Consider the following 19,768-nt stretch of genomic DNA (forward strand, 5'->3'; position numbering starts at 1 on the left):
GCAGGGTTTCGGGTTGGTGAGGGTGATGATGGTGTCTACGATGAATACAAGGGAATTGGCATTTGGGGAAAATTATTTGAAGGTAGGGTTCATGGCATTTAGACAGATTTATACCGTTTCTTGCTTTCTGTTCGTGGCAAATAACAGGAATTCTGTCTTGTGGGGGTTGTGCTTCGGGTTGACACTGAACAGTTACATCTGGATGGAGTGGAGTGTAGGCAGAGTTTGAGGTGTTGGATTACAGTATTGGAGAAACTTTCAAGTAGAATTGTGAATAATAAGCACATTGGCAAATGTTGGTGCTATTATTTGTATTATAGTGCCAAAATGCTTGGTGTAGTGGATGAAGATAGCAGGGGAAAGTTAAGGATTCCAGGGCAGTCCACAAGTGAATCGATTTTTAGGGACTTAGAGGAGCCCATGAGAATGAAGTGGTGTGGATTTTAAAAGTATGAGGGGGACCATTAAAATACATTGCCAGTACATATCAAATGACTCAGCTTGTTTCTCCTTAACCACACAACCACTATTATATTAGTCCACTTCTCTAAACGAATATGTATATTCCAGGCATGTATCCTCCTAAGATACTTTACATTATGATTTCCTACTGAATGTCTCAAGTTGCTATTATTTAGCACTTGTATATTAGGCTTTATCTCAAAGTTCATAGCATTTGCCATTAACTACTGTGGAAGTATAGCTATTCAAAGTTCTGAAGTATTTAGAGTTTGGCCTTCTGTGCTCAGGAAGTGGAATATCTCTTAAATAGTAGCGATGACCTGTAAACAGCTTAGACTACATTAGTGCTCCTTGATGTCAGGATTTTGTTTCCGTTTTTTTATGTTGTCAGGTTTCCTTAACAATATGAAATTAGTCATAAATAAATCAACAGCATCATAAAGACTGTCGAGGCCACCATAACCCAAATAAAGATAATCAGATCTTTATTAAATAAATATGTGTTATTTGTGTTAGATCTCTCTTAGTTCAAGATAGCCAGGTACCTCTCTATCTGTAGGATTTGAGTGTTTCCCCAGTAGACACCAGAGGTTAGGTGGTTAGATGTCTCTAACCAAGAAGAAGTTACATTTGCAAAGTGGGAGACCTAGCTAGTGATATTCTGCGAGGGGTTATATGTGCTTGAGATGAAGGCTGCTGATCCACCTCCTAACAATAACAGAACTATAACAGAACTCGTAGGAAGAAACTTAAAAAAAAGGAATAATAATAATGTCTTCCTCTGGTCGAGTAAGAGTTCAGTCACCATAATAAACTATGTCTTTGATACTAGTTTCTCTTAGTTGAACTTCAGTAAGAGTGAAGCGCAGGCAAGTTCTCTGCTTCCCACCAACCTTTTTATGAGATTCACACAGAACAGTCTCCACAGTAAAACTAAGGTGCAGTAACGCTTGCTAGATATTCAAGTTCTTTTCAACAATGATTAATTTGCAAAGGAATAAGTTCCAGGGCTCAACATTTTGCTCAGGAGTCTGTGGGCTGAATTATAAAATATCATGGCTGCCTAATACCCAAGGATTTGCATCTTGATTCCACCCTATGCCTCACCCCACCACATGCTCTGTGCATCTTTATCTCATTCCTTTTCATCCCTCCTTTTCATTGATTTTTCCATCTTTTACCTCCTCCTTCTTTCCCCCTTTCACATGTTTCTATCGCTTGCCCTCTGTCAAAAGTTTTAAAAATAAGGCCCAGTCCCCAAAAATGAGTGGTGCTGGACCCCACCTGCAACCATCAGCTCAAAATAAGTACTGCTCATGGGAGGTTAGAGAGTGTGCCGTAGATAATGAGCATAACACTGTGTGCATTACAGAAATGTATCTTAACACTGCTTGTGGTCACTTTCCAACGGATGGATTTGCCATTGGGGCTTCACACACACTTATTTCTATTAGGCCCCTTCCAAAGTGAGACTGAAGTCCATCTACCTTAGTTTACTCTATTGTCATGTGTCTGAAGAAACACCATCATTTTACATCCACACGTTTCTTCAGTTAACTTCTTTTGACACACGTGTGTGCAGGATTAGTTTCTCTGAAACCACATTGCTTAGATTTCAACTTCATAGGCAATATTGTTGTGTGTTGATTGTTCATAAGGTGAAACAGCTATCACAAGAGGATAAACAATGTCAGCCTGGCTGAGGCTTCGGCACGGAGGCATGGCTGCTCTTGATGACAAATACAGAAATGTTTTTGCGTTTTGGGAGAGGAGCGCTCTGCTGTCTCCAGAAGGTCGCTGTTTGTCGGAAATCTCAGACCAGCTGGATCCTGCTTTCCCTTTGCGAGAAAGGATGTCCAGCTTGTGACTGAGGACTGATTCACAGAACTAACTTAAGACAAAATCCTGAACTCACTACCATTTTTGTATTCACAGAAGGCACTTACTCATTTTGGTATTCACAGAAGGCACTTACTCATGTTGGTATTCACAGAAGTTAGGACTGACTCCTAACTTTAGGACTCCTAAATGCCTTCTGTGAATACCAAGAGTCTTAAAGTTAGGATTTTTCTCAGTTTAGGAGAAGTAAAGTTACGACTCCTAACTTTAGGACTCCTAAATGCCTTCTGTAAATACCAAAAGTCTTAAAGTTAGGATTTTTTTCAGTTTAGGAGTTGTAAAGTTCCTAAACTGAGAAAAATCTTAACTTTAGGACTTTTGATATTCACAGAAGGCATTTAGGAGTCCTAAAGTTAGGAGACATAACTTTACTACTCCTAAACAGAAAAAAATCCTAACTTTAAGACTTTCAGTATTCACAGAAGGCATTTAGGAGTCCTAAAGTTAGGATTCCTAACTTCTGTGAATACAGAAATGAGTAAGTGCCTTCTGTGAATACCAAAATGAGTAAGTGCCTTCTGTGAATTTCAAAATGGTAGTAAGTTTAGGATTTTGTCTTAAGTTAGTTCTGTGAATCGAGCCCTAAGACAGGGACCAGCATATAATTACCCTCATGCAATGGGGAATTAGATCATCCAGAAAGGGATTCGGTAGATCACCTGCCCTAGGCAACTAAAAAAAAAAGAAAAAGAACCTCAGACAAATAGACTTCATGTAAGCAGACACGCAGACCTCAGGCAAAAAGATCTCAAGTAAGCAGGGCACACTCAGTAAAAATGTGGAAATTATTTAAAGAACCATAGACTGATATATCTAATTCCTCTTTCATCCTCTCTACACAATAATTGAACCCAATAGTTGTGCAAAGAAAAAACTATTTAAAACAAAAACGTCAAATCTGTAGAATAGGAAGAATAACAAGTTTAAAATTAGACACATTAGACACATTACAAAAAATTAGCAAGGAAACTGAGATGTAAGGGCCCTGTAACTCTCGAAGCACCTCCAGTTCCACGTTGTAGAAGTTGGTACAAAGTGATCACAAGAAAATGTAAATGGTATAGAATAATAAAATACATAGAAGAAGGTAGACAGAGGTCAAGTACCAAGACTGCTTGCAAAGAAGTAATCAATCTCTTACAGCTGCTTACAGCTGTCAATATATCTAGATGAACGTACACAAAACAGCAGCACTTCCACAGATACCATAATTCCAATAAATGTAAATGTATTGCGACTTATATAGCGCACATATCACCCGAAGGCATCAAGGCGCTTGCCTTGGGAACCCGTCCTGGCTTTTTCCCTGTGCGATAACCCCTACTGGGCATCCCCAAGGTGAAAGCCAGGCATCCCGCAGCGGGTGGGCCGCCGTAGTGGAGATTAAGCAAGCTATTGCCCAGAGTTGCAGCGTGGGACCCATGATTAGAATAGGCACCGAGGCGAGAATTATCGAGTCCGTGGACATTTTTTGGGCTCAGGACCCTGCCGCGTCGGGAATTGAACCCTGGTCCCGGGCCGGACCTCTGCATCAGGGTCTGCCGCTCTAATCAGTGAGCCACACTTCTCCACAATAGGGCTGGTAAACGCTTTTAGAATTAAAAGGGACCCGTTATAAGGCCCATAGAGTTTCACTTGCAAGTGAAACGTAGCCCCTAACTTTAATCTGGCGCTGGCGGTAAAATCTGCCAGTAATTGCAAAATAGTTACTGTAAAGTATAAAAACGCCATGTCTGTAACACCTCTGAAAAAAAGATCAGAATCATCAATGTTTAAGGTTTCAAACTATTTCTGTTTCTATTTTTTATTAATTATTTTAAAAAATGCAACGTAATAAAGAATAGAATCATGTTAAACAGTTATTTTAATTGTAATGTGATTACTTCTGCTTGGCTGCAGAAGATTCAGTTGACACTGTGACTGAATGATAAGGCTTCCATTCTGGTCCTGAAGCTGAATTAACAATATGTTTGATTTGCATCTCAATATTAATATGCCTCTCTTATATTGCAGATCAGCTATGGTTCATCTGTGAAGATTTTAAGTGATAAGATACAGTTTCCTTCATTCCTGAGGACTACACCGAGTGATGAGTTTCAGTCTTACGGCCTTGCCAAACTGATCAGCCACTATGGATGGACCTGGGTGGGGATCTTGGCGGAAGACACTGACTATGGTGAACAAGGGGCCCATGTTTTGATTGAGGAGTTGGAGAATGCTAATGTGTGTATTGATTTTCTAGCAGTCATTCCCACCTTCATGTCATCCCACAGAGTTAGCCATATTGTAAAGACGATATCTGAATCATCAGCTAAGATCATTGTTGTCTTCTCTTCAGATGTAGTCTTCTTTCCAGTTATGGAGGAGATCGTAGAAAACAACATCACTGGTAAGATATGGATTGGTAGTGATGCTTGGTCTTCTTCACAGCTGTTCAATCAGCAAGCATTCTTGGGCATAATGCATGGAAGTCTTGGCTTTGATTTCAGAAGTGGTGAGATGCCAGGGTTTGAAGAGTTTATATTCAACCTTAATCCACTGAAATTACCAGAGGATATTTTTATCCAGAGATTCTGGGAGCAAACATTTAAATGTCAGTGGGCAAGTCATGGGGCGCGTACCATGCAGAATAATAAATCCCAGGAGCCAGACAAATGGTGCTCGGGCCATGAGGAATTGAAAGATTTAACTGCTCTGTTCGTAGACATGAGTAATTTAAGGGTTACCTACAATGTGTATAATGCCATTTATGCCGTTGCGCATGCTTTGAAGGAAATGAGCTCCTGCGTACCTGGAAAAGGGCCCTTCAAGAACACAACATGTGGGGATATCAAGAACTTCCAACCCTGGCAGGTAATCATGTACTGAGCAGAATTTAAGCAATTTTTCACCATTACAATAACCACTGAATTCATTGTTGAATCTAAAGGTACATCCTATTTCAATAGTCTTCAAATCGGAAATGGTTTGTGATTATTTAACGCACTTTATAAAAGTGCCTTCATATTTGCCAATAGAATGTTAGTTATGCTTTAGGCCATTAGTGCCCTTTGATACTACGTATATATAAAATACTAATATTATGGTTTTCAAGGCAGTTGTGCGAGTTATAAATTATGGTCATAATCATTACTTGCGAATTGCAGGTGTTTTTTCGGTTTTCATTTGTAACGTTAGCTCGACTTTTGTTGCGAATGTTTAGGTGAATTTTTTAGGTTTTTTAATCATACGATAAGGTGTTATAACAATGCCAACCATATCTTTACTTTAACTTTTGGTTTATTAAGCACTGTTGGTGGTTTTATTTGTGTATACTCAATCCTGTTCAGGCAGCCAACCCCTCTGAGCATTATCTGTGCAATAGCAGTTGGCCACAGGGCCTGGTCTAAGATCTTTGTTTTTTGGTAGTTTTTTAGATATTTATTTTATTGAACTTTGGGGTTCAAAATCGGATCCACCGATTCAGGGTGAGCTTCCCTTTTGTTGTGGACCCATGCAGGCTTCACTTGCTGGTGTCCCATCCTTGAATTTGGATTTATCAGGCCCCATGTACAACCCTCTGTAGATAGCCAACCCTTCTGTGCCTCGCCTTTGGCCGTATGCCACCAGAGTTGGCAGCAGAGCCTTGTCAGAGGCAAAACTCCACACCCAACCCATCAGCCAACTTCGGTTCTTACCTACGCAGATGATTCTCAACTTTTGTTTACTTATGAAAAAGATGAGCCATTTAACGAAAGTCAAATACATTTGTGTTTGAATACCGTATTTGATTGGTTCCGACTGAATCAACTATCATGCAACTCCGCCAAGACCGAAATTATGTTCTTCGGACATACTCCGGATGATGAATGGCGGAAGTGGTGGCCCCAGGATCAACCGGCCCCTTCTAGTCCTGTTACTGTTGTTAGAAATCTTGGAGTTATGCTGGACTCAGATCTTTCTATGAAGACGCAGGTTCAGTCAGTGGCTAGTATGTGCTTTAGGCTTTTAAAAATGATGAGGAATTTCCTCCCAGTGCTGCCACTGTCTCATAGAAAGACAGTGGTTCCAGCCTTAATAATGTCAAGGCTGGACTATGCTAATGTGCTTTACTTAGGTATTCCCAAGTATTTACTGAGCCGTCTTCAGGTTGTTCAAAATTCAGCCGCCAGAGCTATCTCCATGGTTGGGCCTAGAACACACATGACTAGCCTTCTGAAATCACTACATTGGTTGCCAATAAAAAACAGAGACGATTTCAAGTCTCTTGTGTTGGCCTTTGAGGCTCTTCATAACAGCGGGGCTCAGTATATTAGAAAAAGAATTATGCCCTACATTCCAGACAGGACCTTGAGGTCATCAACCCAACATTTGCTGTTGGTACCAAACTTTTGTCTAGCCAGGAAGGGTGGTCGCTCCTTTCAGGTTGTAGTGAGTAGTCTATAGAACTCGCTGCCTCTATCCTTGAGACAAGAATCTGAGCTCCTGAGCTTTAGATGCCAACTTAAGACCTGACTGTTCCACCAATAGTAATTGTGTACGACTAATTGTAAACTGGGTCCCTCTTTTTCAGGGTCTTCTTCTCTCCTTTTCTTTAGGGCCGGAACACTCCATGGAGTGGCCTGCGCTTGTTTAAATACCCCATAACATTAACATTAACATTAACAGATGCCAGGCCCTGTGGCCAACGCTCTGTTGGCAGACAACTGCTGTGCATTGCTTGCACAATGGTGGAAATCCCTTTAAAAAAAGAATTTGGGTTTTTGAATCCAAATTAGGATCCGTGGATCCATGGCAAGCTTTCATACCCTGGGTATATGGATCCATACAAGTTTTGGGTGCTGGTGCTGTATTTGGGGATCCACAACAGATCCTCAAATCTGTGAATGATCATCTAATATACACTAGAGAACCTCACTAGGATATAAGAATCCCTCGAGGACCCATAGATTGCATTAGCAAACCATTTTTTAATTTGGAAAACTGTGGTGAGCCCTTTGGATTCCTCACATGGCTGGCACGGGGAACGAGGGGCAGGGTGTGTTCACCCTATCTTCCTCTATGCCCTTTCACCTTTCTTTCAGCACACAGGAGCTGAGTCTTGAAGAGTTGTAATGGTTGCCACTTGCAAAAAGAACAATTGATGGACAGGATAGCTTGACTCCAGTGGCGTGGAGAGCACGGGACCCATGTCTGGGCATACCCGTCTCACTCAGGGTGACAAATGCAAAAAGAACAATTGATGGACAGAATGTAGAACAATGTCATACATTCACCCCAGTACAGAGATCTGGTCCTAAATCCATCGTTTTTTGCTCACCATGCCATTCCAGTTTGGACCCAGCCATATGCAAATCAGTCTTGATCCTGTGCCCAATGGAAACAGTCCAGCCCGAACTGCCAGGCCAGGTCCTCCCTGGACTGGAATCAAGCATCCTTTCAGCCCTCATCAGCCAGGATAGCTTGACTCCAGTGGCATGGTGCATAATGGTTGCCACAGCATTTTTTTTAAATGTCAAGGAGGCCAGTCAGATCATTTTGGAGTATCTAGGAACCTATATATCTTTAAAGGTTTTGGCTTTTACCCAAGCCCTCTTTAAAAGCTAATTTCTCAAAAACTACTGAACGTATTCAGACCAAAAAGCACAGTCCTTGTACAAAGGTCTGCCATCTTGCCAAATCTCGGATAATTATATTCAGCTGGCTTTTTCTGTACTGAAGAGCAATGTAATGTAAACAGAATTTCTAAAGCGCACTATCACCCCACGGGTATCCTGCCGCTGACTGACAGTGACTCCTCTACATGCACTTATTTATCCACCGGCTGAAAAAGCCTACACTACCTCCTAGGGAAAAGAAAAGTTGTATGTTTTTTCCTGAACTGAAGGTATTCTTCTACCTGTCTGATGTCGAGCGGGAGGTTATTCCATAGGTGGGCGGTCGCCCAGCTGAAAGCTTTTCCCCGAACCTGGAGGTTCTTATTCTGGCGGTTCAAACCAGGTGAGCAGTGGAGGAGCGAAGATTACGTGATGGGCTGTGCCAGGCAAACTTTTCCTGCAATGGCAGAGGTCACGATCCATGTAGGGCCTTAAAAACAATACATAGTGATTTGAACTGGATTCTCTGAGCTAAAGGGAGCCAGTGCAAATCACTAAGGGTCGCAGATGCCAAGTCGCCTCGGGTCCTCTTTAATGCCAGCAACGAATCCTATGGGAATTAAAGTCAGAAATGGCACTACTGGAACCCCAAATACTTTCTTATTCCCCACTTGACTGACCTGCATGAAACTTACCATGAAGGACCAAAGGTATTTGTGCAGATTTGTCAAAATGCACCAAAGTTATTAAGAAAATACAAAATGTCTTTCCTATGGAAACTCTGACCTTACCATAACTACACTGGCACCATTGCCGCCAGTGTAATAGATATAGATACATAAAGATAAGTAAATAGAGATATAGGTATGAGTATAAATATATGGATATTAAAATAGATACAGATACATGTATAGATATAGATACAGATCTAGATATAGATATAGATATGGATATAGATATAGATATAGATATGAATAACATATCGGTTTAGATATATATTTAGGAATAGATAATTGTATGGATGGACATAGATTTATATATATTTGATCAAAGTTGCAATTTAAATGTACTTCTGATGTAGTCACTCCCAATGTGCTTGCTGCCCATTCCCGATGTAGTGGCTGTGATGTAATGAACCCAGAATGTACTTACCTGCAATGGCATAAGCCATATGTGCAGAGAGTACTATACTAAATGTTAGCATTGCTATATATATGTTCACTGAAAAAACAGGATAAAGTGAAGTTAATGTTAGCATTGATTATAACACCTTAATATATATTTTAAAAACCTCTAGAAATTCACTTATAATTTACATGGCTATTGTGTAAATTATGGGTATAGTACCAAATATAAACTGAAAATAACAGTGTTTTAGTTGGTTTTAATTTGCAAACATTATTGTATTTCCACTGTGCTTTTTCTTCTAAGGTTTCTTAAACATACTTTAAGGTGTTATAAACAAAGCAACCCGTAGCTGCCTTTTAACCTTTTTTTCATTTAATTGTTGTTTTTCTATGATATACTACATGCAACAGCTCACAACAGCTTCTTGTCATCACCCCGCCACAGGTTGACAAGACTGGGTCTCTAGACCTGGCCTATGACCAGACTCTGTATTTTCCATAAATTTTTGAAGGGTCCGTGGGCCCTGTCTTGAGTTTTCAGACCCTTGCAAAGTCTTTCATCTTTGTTTCATCTGCTGGAGGATTTACATATACGGACACCTCTATCTACACATGCATATATATGACATGTACATATACATTTCGATCTATCTATCTATCTATCTATCTATCTATCTATCTATCTATCTATCTATCTATCTATCTATCTATCTATCTATCTAATTATCTATCTATCTATCTATCTATTACCTACTGGCAGTCGCCAGTAGGAAGTTATAGTTAGGAACCTAGTTACCATTGGAAAATCGCAACATTCTATTCCCAATAACGTTGGCGCCGATTGACAAAACTTCGGGAAATTTTCAAAACTTATGGCCCGCTACGGTCCGCTCCTATCTCAAAAGTGTCGGGGTGATTCAGCAAGCAGGGGCTGAGAAAAAAGGGGGTCCCAAAACGTTGTTACCCCATGCAATTTATAAATAAACTTTAGCCGCGGCTATAGCCCGAACTGCTGAATGGAATTACACCAAATTTGGCAAAAAGGTAGCCCTTGGTTCAGAAAGTTAAATGGTGTAAATCAGTTCAGTAATTCCTGAGAAATTTGAAAAAGAAAAAATATTGATATCTGGGTGGAGCCTAACCACACATGTCATCGTGAGATCTGATTGGCTGTCGCACTTCATCCTGGAATTGCTGGAAGCCATCTTGGAACCCATGTACATGATAGCACCCTATAAAATGCATTGTAGTGAATCAAAGACTTTGAGGGTTACCAAAAGGAGAACTATAAAGGGTGATAACAGACTTTAGTTACACTAGAATTCATGTGTTGATAATACCATACTAATTTCAGGAATTGTGGTGTGTTGTAAGGTGATTTTACCCTGTGAAAAACCTTCTGCTGGGATATCATGAATCATGTTTGAGGGAAAAGTATTTTTCACATGCTTGTCCCATAGAGTTTTGGAAGGTGCTCCAGAAGCAAAAATGAGAGCATCTTTTCTGTAAATTTACATTATCTTTCTCAGTCATGTGAGAATGAAGTCTGACATTCCCAGTAAAACATGTACATCCAACAAAGGCAGAGACTGTCAGTTGATTCCTTTGTGTTCTACTGCAGCTTCCCAAAGTATATAATCCAATAACCCGGCACTCAGTTGTAACAATTTCCACAAGTGACAAGTGACAATTTTGGTTCCTAATAAGAACCAAAATTGTCACTTGTGGTTGAAATACTTAGGATTTATGCATAGAACAAGTCTTAATTCTTAATACATAAGGAACTAAAATTGTTACAACTGAGTGCCGGGTTATTGGATTATATAGTTTGATTTACTTAGGGACTGTCTTTGATATCCCTCTGTATATGTGCACCTAGGTAGTAGGGTGTTTTTTCCCGAGAGGCACCAACCCTAAATGCAACTTTGTTGATGATTTGTACTTTTCAATCCCAAAATATATGGCCTAATCTGACTGTACTGTTAAACGAGGTGCGCCCCAGTAGCATTACTGCCAGTGAAAGTATATATAAAGCTTCCCAAAGTGTTCAAAGAACAACTAGAGCGCTAACAACCTTACTTATGACAAAAGTATGGCACACCTAAAGCCATCTTGATTGGAATAAACTGGTAACACTTAAAACATTTAATTTAAAAAGGAACAAAATGATGGGGTTAATTTTGTCATAGAAATTATGGTTAGTGCTGTAGAAAGAAAAATTAGGGCATGTTTCAAGTGTGATCTCAAATATCTTCCTGTTATATTTCAACAGGAGCAGCCTGTCAGTTGATTCCTTTTTGTTCTACTGCGGCTTCCCAGAGGGCTCTAAAGAACAACTAGAGTGCTAACATTTTTTCTTATGACAAAATTATGGCACACCTGAGGTCATCTTGATTGGAATAAACGGGTAACTCTTAAAACATTTCATTTGAAAAGAAACAAAATGAGGGGGTTCATTTTTCATAGAAATTATGGTTAGTGCTGTAGAAAGAAAAATTAGGACATGTTTTAAGTGAGATCTCAAATATCTTCCTGGTATATTTCAACAGGAGCAGCATGCCAATTGGTGCTTTTGTGTTCTACTGCAGCTTCCCAGAGTGTTCTAAAGAACAACAAGAGAGCTAACAGTCTTACTTATAACAACATTATGGCACACCTGAAGCCATCTTGATTGGAATAAACTGGTAACACTTAAAACATTTAATTTAAAAAGAAAACAAATGAGGGGGTATATTTTGCCATAGAAATTATGGTCAGTGCTGCATAAAGAACATTTAGGGCAAGTTTTAAGTGAGATCTCAAATCCTCTTCTATTTCATTAGATAATTCTTACATGCAGACTGAAACAATCACTTTCAATACCAGCAGTAGACTTCCAGTTGACTCACTGTTGAGCAGCAGCTTACTACAGTGATCTAATGAACAACTAGAGTGCTAACATTCTGAATTCATGGCAAATGCGTGACACATCTGAATGTCTTGTTGATGGAATCAAAGTAAAAAACTGAAAACCTTTCCTACTGAGGAGACTGCAGTAAATGAGGAAATTAGGAAACTTCATATCAAATAAGTCTCCGAAGATGGCCACCAGAGAAAAAAAAGCCCAAATATCACCCAGATGTAGCCCACATGTAGCCCACATATAGGTCAATCACAGAAGTGTGCAAAACACTTATTATTTTTAGTTTTTCTGCAGTTTTATATAGTGCAGACTGGTCAGGTATTGGAGCCTTACATCTTACTTGGACCCCTTATTGCGTATTTTGCACGAAGTACATGAGATTGATCTTGCAAAACATTGAACTTTACGATTCTGTTAACTTGAACCGGGTTTTGTAACACCAGTTTTTACCTACTGGCTTTAGTTAATTCTCACTGTATTGTATTAGGAAAGAGGATTTACTGTTCTTACACTTTTATGTTCTATTTTTCTAAAGCAGATCGAATAAAGTTTAATGAATTCTATGGCAGGATGGAGGTGAGGATTATGCATATCTTTCCTCACTTTATTTGCATAGCAGTTAAAAAAAAAACGTAACACAACAATCATTAAAAAAAGGACTTCACAACCCATGAACCATTAGGGGGGTAGTCTACAAGGCAACTATAGTCCAATCATATCACAGTCCACCGCATATAATATTGTGACGTCCCTTCCGCTTCCTCTTTCTTCACTGCTCGTCAGTTAAGTGCATTCCTTACATTCTTGTTGTTGCTGTTTGTATCGCGGTTTCTTGTGCACGTTATTAGTATTATTGCCTTGGTATTGTTTCACATTCCCTGCGCAGCAGGCTCTTGCCTGAACGCGTTTTCCCCCTTGCAGTTTCTCCCGCTGTGCGCTCTGCGTGCGGTGAGATCCTGTCAGGCGCGTTAAGTCCGAGCGAGGCAGTTCCGCCGAGTGCTCCTGCTGGTCTTTATGCGCGTTTGGGAATCCGGTCACTCCTTTAGTGCCCGCTTGATTACCGATCAACCCTCGCCTAATTTTGACACCACTATGCAGTGATTTCCCCACATGGCCATGTTAGTGACCAGCGCCACCTGTGGTGGTAATTGGTATTGCGCCTCAGTCGATTCTTATAACAGCTTCCGGGAAAGTCCAGCTGTTAGAGCACCGGCGAGGGGGCTGCCATAAGGATTTTAAGGGCATTTGTTCTGTGCTCAGTCCCTCTGCTATCATGTCTTTTCCAGAAGACCATTTTTACTCCTCCTACCAGGAAGTGGAGGCGGAATGGCCCCCCAACCTCCCCCTCCAGCAGTGGACCAAGCCCTCTCTCTGGCTATTTCTAGGGCACTGGCTCCTCTTAGGGATCAGGTTAATAAGCTGGCGAAAAGCATCCCTGGGGTGTTCAGTGATCCAGATATGGTGGTGGCGGGTCCCAGTAGCTCCCAGATGGGGAATTAAAGGGCCGTTAAACATAGCGCAGGGCACTTGGAAGGATTTGATAAACTTAGGGAGACCTTCCTCAAGAGTGGGCGAATGCTAAAACATGCACCCTGCCAGGAGGAGGAGCCCGGAGAAAATTGCGATGCTGTCACCACTATTTTAGACCCGGACGGCGGGTTTCCCCTAGAGGGAGAGGGTATATTGGAGGACGATTTCTCCTCAAATGAGGATAAGGACTCGAGGCGTTCCTGGTGTCCAGAGTCCCACTCCTCTTAGTCCCCAGTTGGAGATGGGGTTTACTCGAACAGGTTTGAGCCTACCCAAATTTACCATCCTAGGTTGGCGGAGTGGACCCCTGACACCAAAGTAGCAGAATATGTGGTGGGGAAAATCCATCAACCCCTTGAAAGGGAGGTCAGGAATAGGATGAGGGGAGAATACCCCAGGCCCTCACTGAAGGGGAATATGGCACACACACCTGAAATTTATGAGAAACTATCTACCTTTTTCTGTAAGTATATGAGGGATTGATAGGTCTTGGACGTGATAGGGCCCTTGACCCAAATTATTAAATTGGTGGAGCGTTCAAAAGAGTCAGGGTCCCCTTTGTCCACGGATATTGTGGCTGGTTGGGCGCACTACCCTAAAACCTAAAACACTACCCCTTCCACTACCCAAACACCACAGCACTACCCTAAACCCTAAAACACTACCCCCAGCATGACACCCTACACTACCCAAACATAACTGCACTACCCTAAAACACTACCACCAGCACGACTCCCTACACTACACAAACACCACTGCACAGCCTTAAACCCTAAAACACTACCCCAGCATGACCCCCTACACTACCCAAACACCACTGCACTACCCTAAACCCTAAAACACTACCTGCAGCATGACCCCCTACACTGCACAATCACCACTGGACTACCCTAAACCCTAAAACACTACCCCTAGCACAACTCCCTACACTACCCAAGCAGCACTGCACTACACTACACTGAAGTAGTGTGGCTCACTGGTTAGAGGCGGCAGACCCGAGAGCAGAGGACGGCCCGGGACCAGGGTTCGATTCCCGGCGCGGCAGGTTTCTGGACCAGGGTCAGCGGACTCGATAATTCTCTCGCCTCGGTGCCCACTCTGATCAGCGATCACACTCGGCAACTCTGGGCATTAGCTTGCCTCATCTTCACTAACGGCCCCACCAGACCGCCGGGGATGCCTGGTCTCACCCTGGAGATACCCATTAAGGGACCATCTCTCAGGGAAGCCAGGAAGGGTTTCGCAGCGGTCGAAGCGCCTTGGGACCCTCCGGGTAAGTAGTGCGCTATATAAATGCCTATACATACATTTACACTAAACACTACATCTACCCCCAGCATGACCTCCCACACCACACAAACACCACAGCACTACCCTAAACCCTAAAACACTACCCCAGCACTACCCCCTACACTACCTAAACACCACAGCACTACACTAAACCTTACATCTACCCCAGCATGACCTTCCACACCACACAAACACCACTGCACTACCATAAACTCTAAAACACTACCCCCAGCATGACCCCCTACACTACCCAAACTGTTAACCTTCACTTACTTGAAGTCCGGGTTATTCAACTTGAGAGATGTGAAGAGAAATTTCAACTCCCCTTTATAATTTACTCCCGGTCCTACTGAACTTGTAAAGACAACTGACCAAAAGCAAAATCCCAAGGGAAGAGGAAATAGGGACAAAATACAAACTGAAAGAAACACTCCAAATTTTTCCTTCAGTAACTGGTGTTCTGGAGCATGCTGACTGTGTCTCTAATCATAAAACAGAAACAAGAAAACATAAGCTTATGATTTAAGCTTGTGCTTCTGTTATTTTTAGAACATTACACCAATAAGAAATTATACATTTCTATTCTGGTCTTGTTTCCGTCAGAATATTGTTCACATGTTAAAGCAACGTTAATGCAATTACTTTCTGTAAAGAAAATAAACACACTTGAATAACTATCACCTATCACTGATTAATAAAGAGTTCACTAGTTTCTTTAATATAAACTTACAGGCTAAAAATTGCTTCTTTTAGTTCAAGGGTGTCTTTAAAGAAATATGTCTTTCTTTCCTTTACAGGGTCATCTTGAAACATCCACAAAATGACTTTTATACAAGGTAAGTATCAAATGACTTTGTAATTAAAGTGTCTGTCTTATTTCCAAAAAGTAACATGTGCCAAAAAAATTTTGTCTGTATTTAAATTCCTTGTCTTGTAATGAGGGGGAAATTCGATGTGCTTTTATTTCAAGAGATTACTGAAGTTTAAATATAGAAGAACTCACTTGTTCTTTGCGCGCACTTCAAAAGACCTTACTTTGTTTTTTCTATTATAGGGCTTGGACTTTCTTTAAAGCTGCTCTGGAAAAACCCCGAACAGAGGTTATCTCGAAGACGGGGGAAGGATTTACGAGTAGGACCGGAAAGCCGACTGGAGTGTCAGCATCGTCATGTATACAGCTCTGCATTCACCACGAAGCCTCATCGAAGAATGCTGGATCCAGGTGAGGAAGGTTGACTAAACGACCATAAGCGCTTGTTGCCACTCGATCAGGACTTAAAGAGCTACCGGGAGGGTGGGGTCTCATGATAGTTTAGTGGAAAAACGTGCTGAAAACATTCTGCAACTGCCTTTCGAACAACGTGCATTGTACAACTGAATTCTGGTTCACATGCTGCATCTGTCTTTAAAACAACGTGTTCTCATAATGCAAGGAATTCCAGCATTAACAAGTCTTACAAATAAGCATTGGTAAAGGTATATGTCTGCCCCTAAAAACAAACAAACATTGGCAAGTACAAAAAGAAACAAACAAGCATTGACAGGACACCTAAGATATTTCTATTAAACCAAGAAAAGGAATTATATGAAACTAGATATTTCCTGATTCTAAATGAGGTTGAGAATGTTTTTTTTGCACAAACCCTCAAAGGCCTCACTACTGGGTGAGGTTTGCGTGGAAATCTTGAGTTAAATTGTCTCACCAACCTTGGTACATGAAGAAACAACGCTGGTTCCCAAGAGTTTTCAGTAGCGTCATACCCTTTCCAGGTGATCAAGTAATGCAGCTTTCCCTGGATTCTCATAGGCATCTAATATTTTCTGAACCTCATATTCTAAATGTCTGTTGATTGGAATGGGTTGGGGTGGTGGTTCTGACCTCGTTTCGGGATTATAAGATTTCAACAGAGAGTCATTAAGGGTAGGATGTATGGCATAGTCAGAAGGTAATTCTAGCTGTATTGTTACTGGGTTAATAATTTTGACTATAGGAAAGGTTCCTATGTATTTTGGTAACAATTTTCTAGATCCTGAATTATTGAAATTTCTTGTAGAAAGCCATACTTTGTGTCCTATTTGGTAATTTGGAGTGTCTAATCTATGCTTATCTGCCTGCTTTTTCATTGCATCTTTGTAGCTATTGAGATGTTTTCTATCTCTTTTTTGAATTTCTAATAAATAAGAAAGTCGTTCTGTTATGACTGGGGTTGAGGAAGGGATTAAAGTTATAAGTAAGACTCGTGGATGATACCCATTTAAAAAAAATAAAACAGTGTATACTGTGTTGCTGAATTTACATTGTTATTATAGATAAATTCAGCAATTGGTAAAGCTTTATCAAATTCACTGATAAATTCTGCCATTAAACATCTCAGTGTTTGTAATAACGTTTGGTTTACTCTTTCTGTTTGACCATCGGTCTCGGGATGAAAGGCTATGGAAAGAGCAATTTCCATTTTCAGATTTTTACATAAATTTGTCTAGAACTTAGAAGTAAATTGACTTCCTCTGTCTGAAACAATCTTACATGGTAATTCATGTAGTCTCACTATCTCTTGAAGAAAAATAGTTGTTAATTCTGAAGCAGTAGGATTTTTGTATAATGGAATGAATTGTGCCATTTTAGATAAATAATAAACTACCACTAAGATAGCTGTATACTTGTTTGATGCAGGTAACTTGGTTATAAAATCCAGACTGATAGTATGCCAAGGACTTGGACGAGTAGCTAATGGTTGCAATAAACCAGCTGGTGCTTGTGTGCTTTGTGTAAAGATTTGTTTCTAGCACAGATAGGAAAGTGTTTACATATTCTCTGATATTGTTAACCATTGAGGACCACCAACATGTCTTTTACAATTATCTAGAGTGTTTTGATAACCTGGATGACCAGCCAAACTTGAGTTATGATACCAAGTCATCACTTTTTCTAGTAAATCTTTAGTTGGCACCAACAGTAATGATTTATGGTAAAACACTCCCTCCTGAATAGAATTTTGAGGGTCTTTTAATCATGTTTGTGCGTTTATTTTTTAATGCTCTGCCATTAGTATTTTCATAAAATCATCTTGGATGATTGGTGCCAACATTTTCTGTGGAGGAATAATAGGAGGACATGTTATATCTTTTTTAGACTCATTTGTGTAACTATATCGGGACAAAATGCCTGACTGCACTATACGTCATAACAAAATCAAAGGCACTAAACAAAATTGAACAGCGCCTTTGACGTAGTGTAAGTGCTTGACAGAACTAAAGAATTGTAGATTTTTATGATTACTAAAGATGGTTACTGGAAATTTTGTTCCCATTAAGTGATGTCTCCATTGATTGAACGTTAATTTAATAGCCAAAAGCTCCCTCTCAGCCACTGTGTAGTTTTGTTCTGCAGGTAGTAACTTTTTAGAATAAAAAGCTACAGGATGTAACTGTCCATCTTATGTATCTCTTTGAGAGAGCACCCCTCCCAGAGCCAGTTGTGAAGCATCTGCTTCTACAAAGAACGGAAGATCAAGGTCTGGATGCTTCAATAAAGGCCCATAAGTAAATTTTTGTTTCAAGAGCTCAAAAGCATGAGCTGCTTGATCCGACCAAGAAAATAGTTGTCCTTTCTGTAATAATTTAGTAAGGGGTACCACTGTTTCTGCAAAGTGGGGTATAAAACGTCTATAAAAGTTGGCAAAACCTAAAACATTCTGTACTTCTTTTACTGATGTGGCTCGGGCCAATCTTTAGTAGCAGTCACCTTTTTGGGGTCCATCATTATTCCTGCTGGGGACAAACAATAACCTAAACAATCTACTGAGTTTCTATTGAAGATACATTTTTCCAATTTTGCAAACAAAATATTTTCTTGTAGTTTGGTTAGAACTTCTTTTACATGATGTGTATGTTCTTCCTTTGTTTTAGAATAAATGAGTATATCATCAATGTAAACAATTACACAAACATCAAGAAATTCATGTAACACCTCATTTATAAACTATTGAAATGTAGCAGGGGCATTGCATAAACCAAAGTGCATAACGGTGTATTCAAACAAATTAAATTTAGTTTTAAAAGCAGTCTTCCATTCATCATTTTCTTTTACCCTGACCTGATGATATGCCCCTCTCAAGTCCAATTTAGTGTAAATTGTTGAGTGTCGTAACTGATCCAAGAGCACTGGTATTAAAGGCAAAGGGTACTTATTTTTGATAGTGGCTTTATTTAAACTGCAATAGTCTATGCATGCACGCAGACTTCCAACAGGTTTAGGGATAACAAATAGTGGCAAGGATACAGGGGATGTAGAATGCATATAAAACCTGACGCCAACAAGTCATCTAGCTAAGTTCTTAAGTATTTTGTTTCTTCCTCAGAGAGAGCATACACTCTACTATTTGGCAGAGTAGCACCAGGTATCAAATCTATGCGGCAATCATATGACCTATACGGTGGTAAAGAACCAGCTTTTACAGGATCAAACACATCTTTGAATTCTTGATATTCCAACAGAATCTCAGGAGCTGTTGTTACAGTATTTGCACAATGTAAAACAGTCATAGGGTCTTTAAGAGCTTCCTGATAACAAGATGCACGACAATGAGAAGAGTCCAAAGTCACTGTTCGTGAAATCCAGTCTATTTTAGGAAAATGCATTATTGGCCAAGGTACACCTAAAATAAGTCCAAAATTAGGTGCATCAATTAGATCAAAACTTATTGCCATTCTGGCATACCATAGTAATAGGATTAGTTCTTTTTGTTATCAATCCAGAAGATAGTTCAGAACCATCAACTGCACAAACTGACTCAGGGTGTGTTTTCCATTCAGTAGGTATATGTAAATCTTGAGCCAACTTAATCTAAAAAATTCCCTGTGGCTCACAGTTCAATAGGACTGCCACTTAATGTCGTAACTGCGTACTAATAATCAAAATAACCTGTATAACAAAATGACGAGGTATCCTAGGCACAGTATTAGCTAAATATTTGGAGATC

General features: G+C 40.2%; 1 protein-coding gene across 1 annotated transcript in view; it reads left to right on the forward strand.

Annotated features, from left to right (window-relative positions):
- LOC147701853 (extracellular calcium-sensing receptor-like) overlaps positions 1-19,768 on the forward strand; it is a 122,245-nt gene that overhangs the window by 28,670 nt on the left and 73,807 nt on the right. Inside the window, exon 3 of the mRNA XM_086929376.1 lies at positions 4,375-5,214. Coding sequence (XP_086785502.1) covers positions 4,375-5,214 — 840 coding nt within the window. The remainder of the gene's footprint in view (positions 1-4,374; positions 5,215-19,768) is intronic.

The sequence above is a fragment of the Lissotriton vulgaris genome, chromosome 7 (assembly GCF_964263255.1).
Source record: "Lissotriton vulgaris chromosome 7, aLisVul1.2, whole genome shotgun sequence".
Classification (NCBI taxonomy): Eukaryota; Metazoa; Chordata; class Amphibia; order Caudata; family Salamandridae; genus Lissotriton; species Lissotriton vulgaris.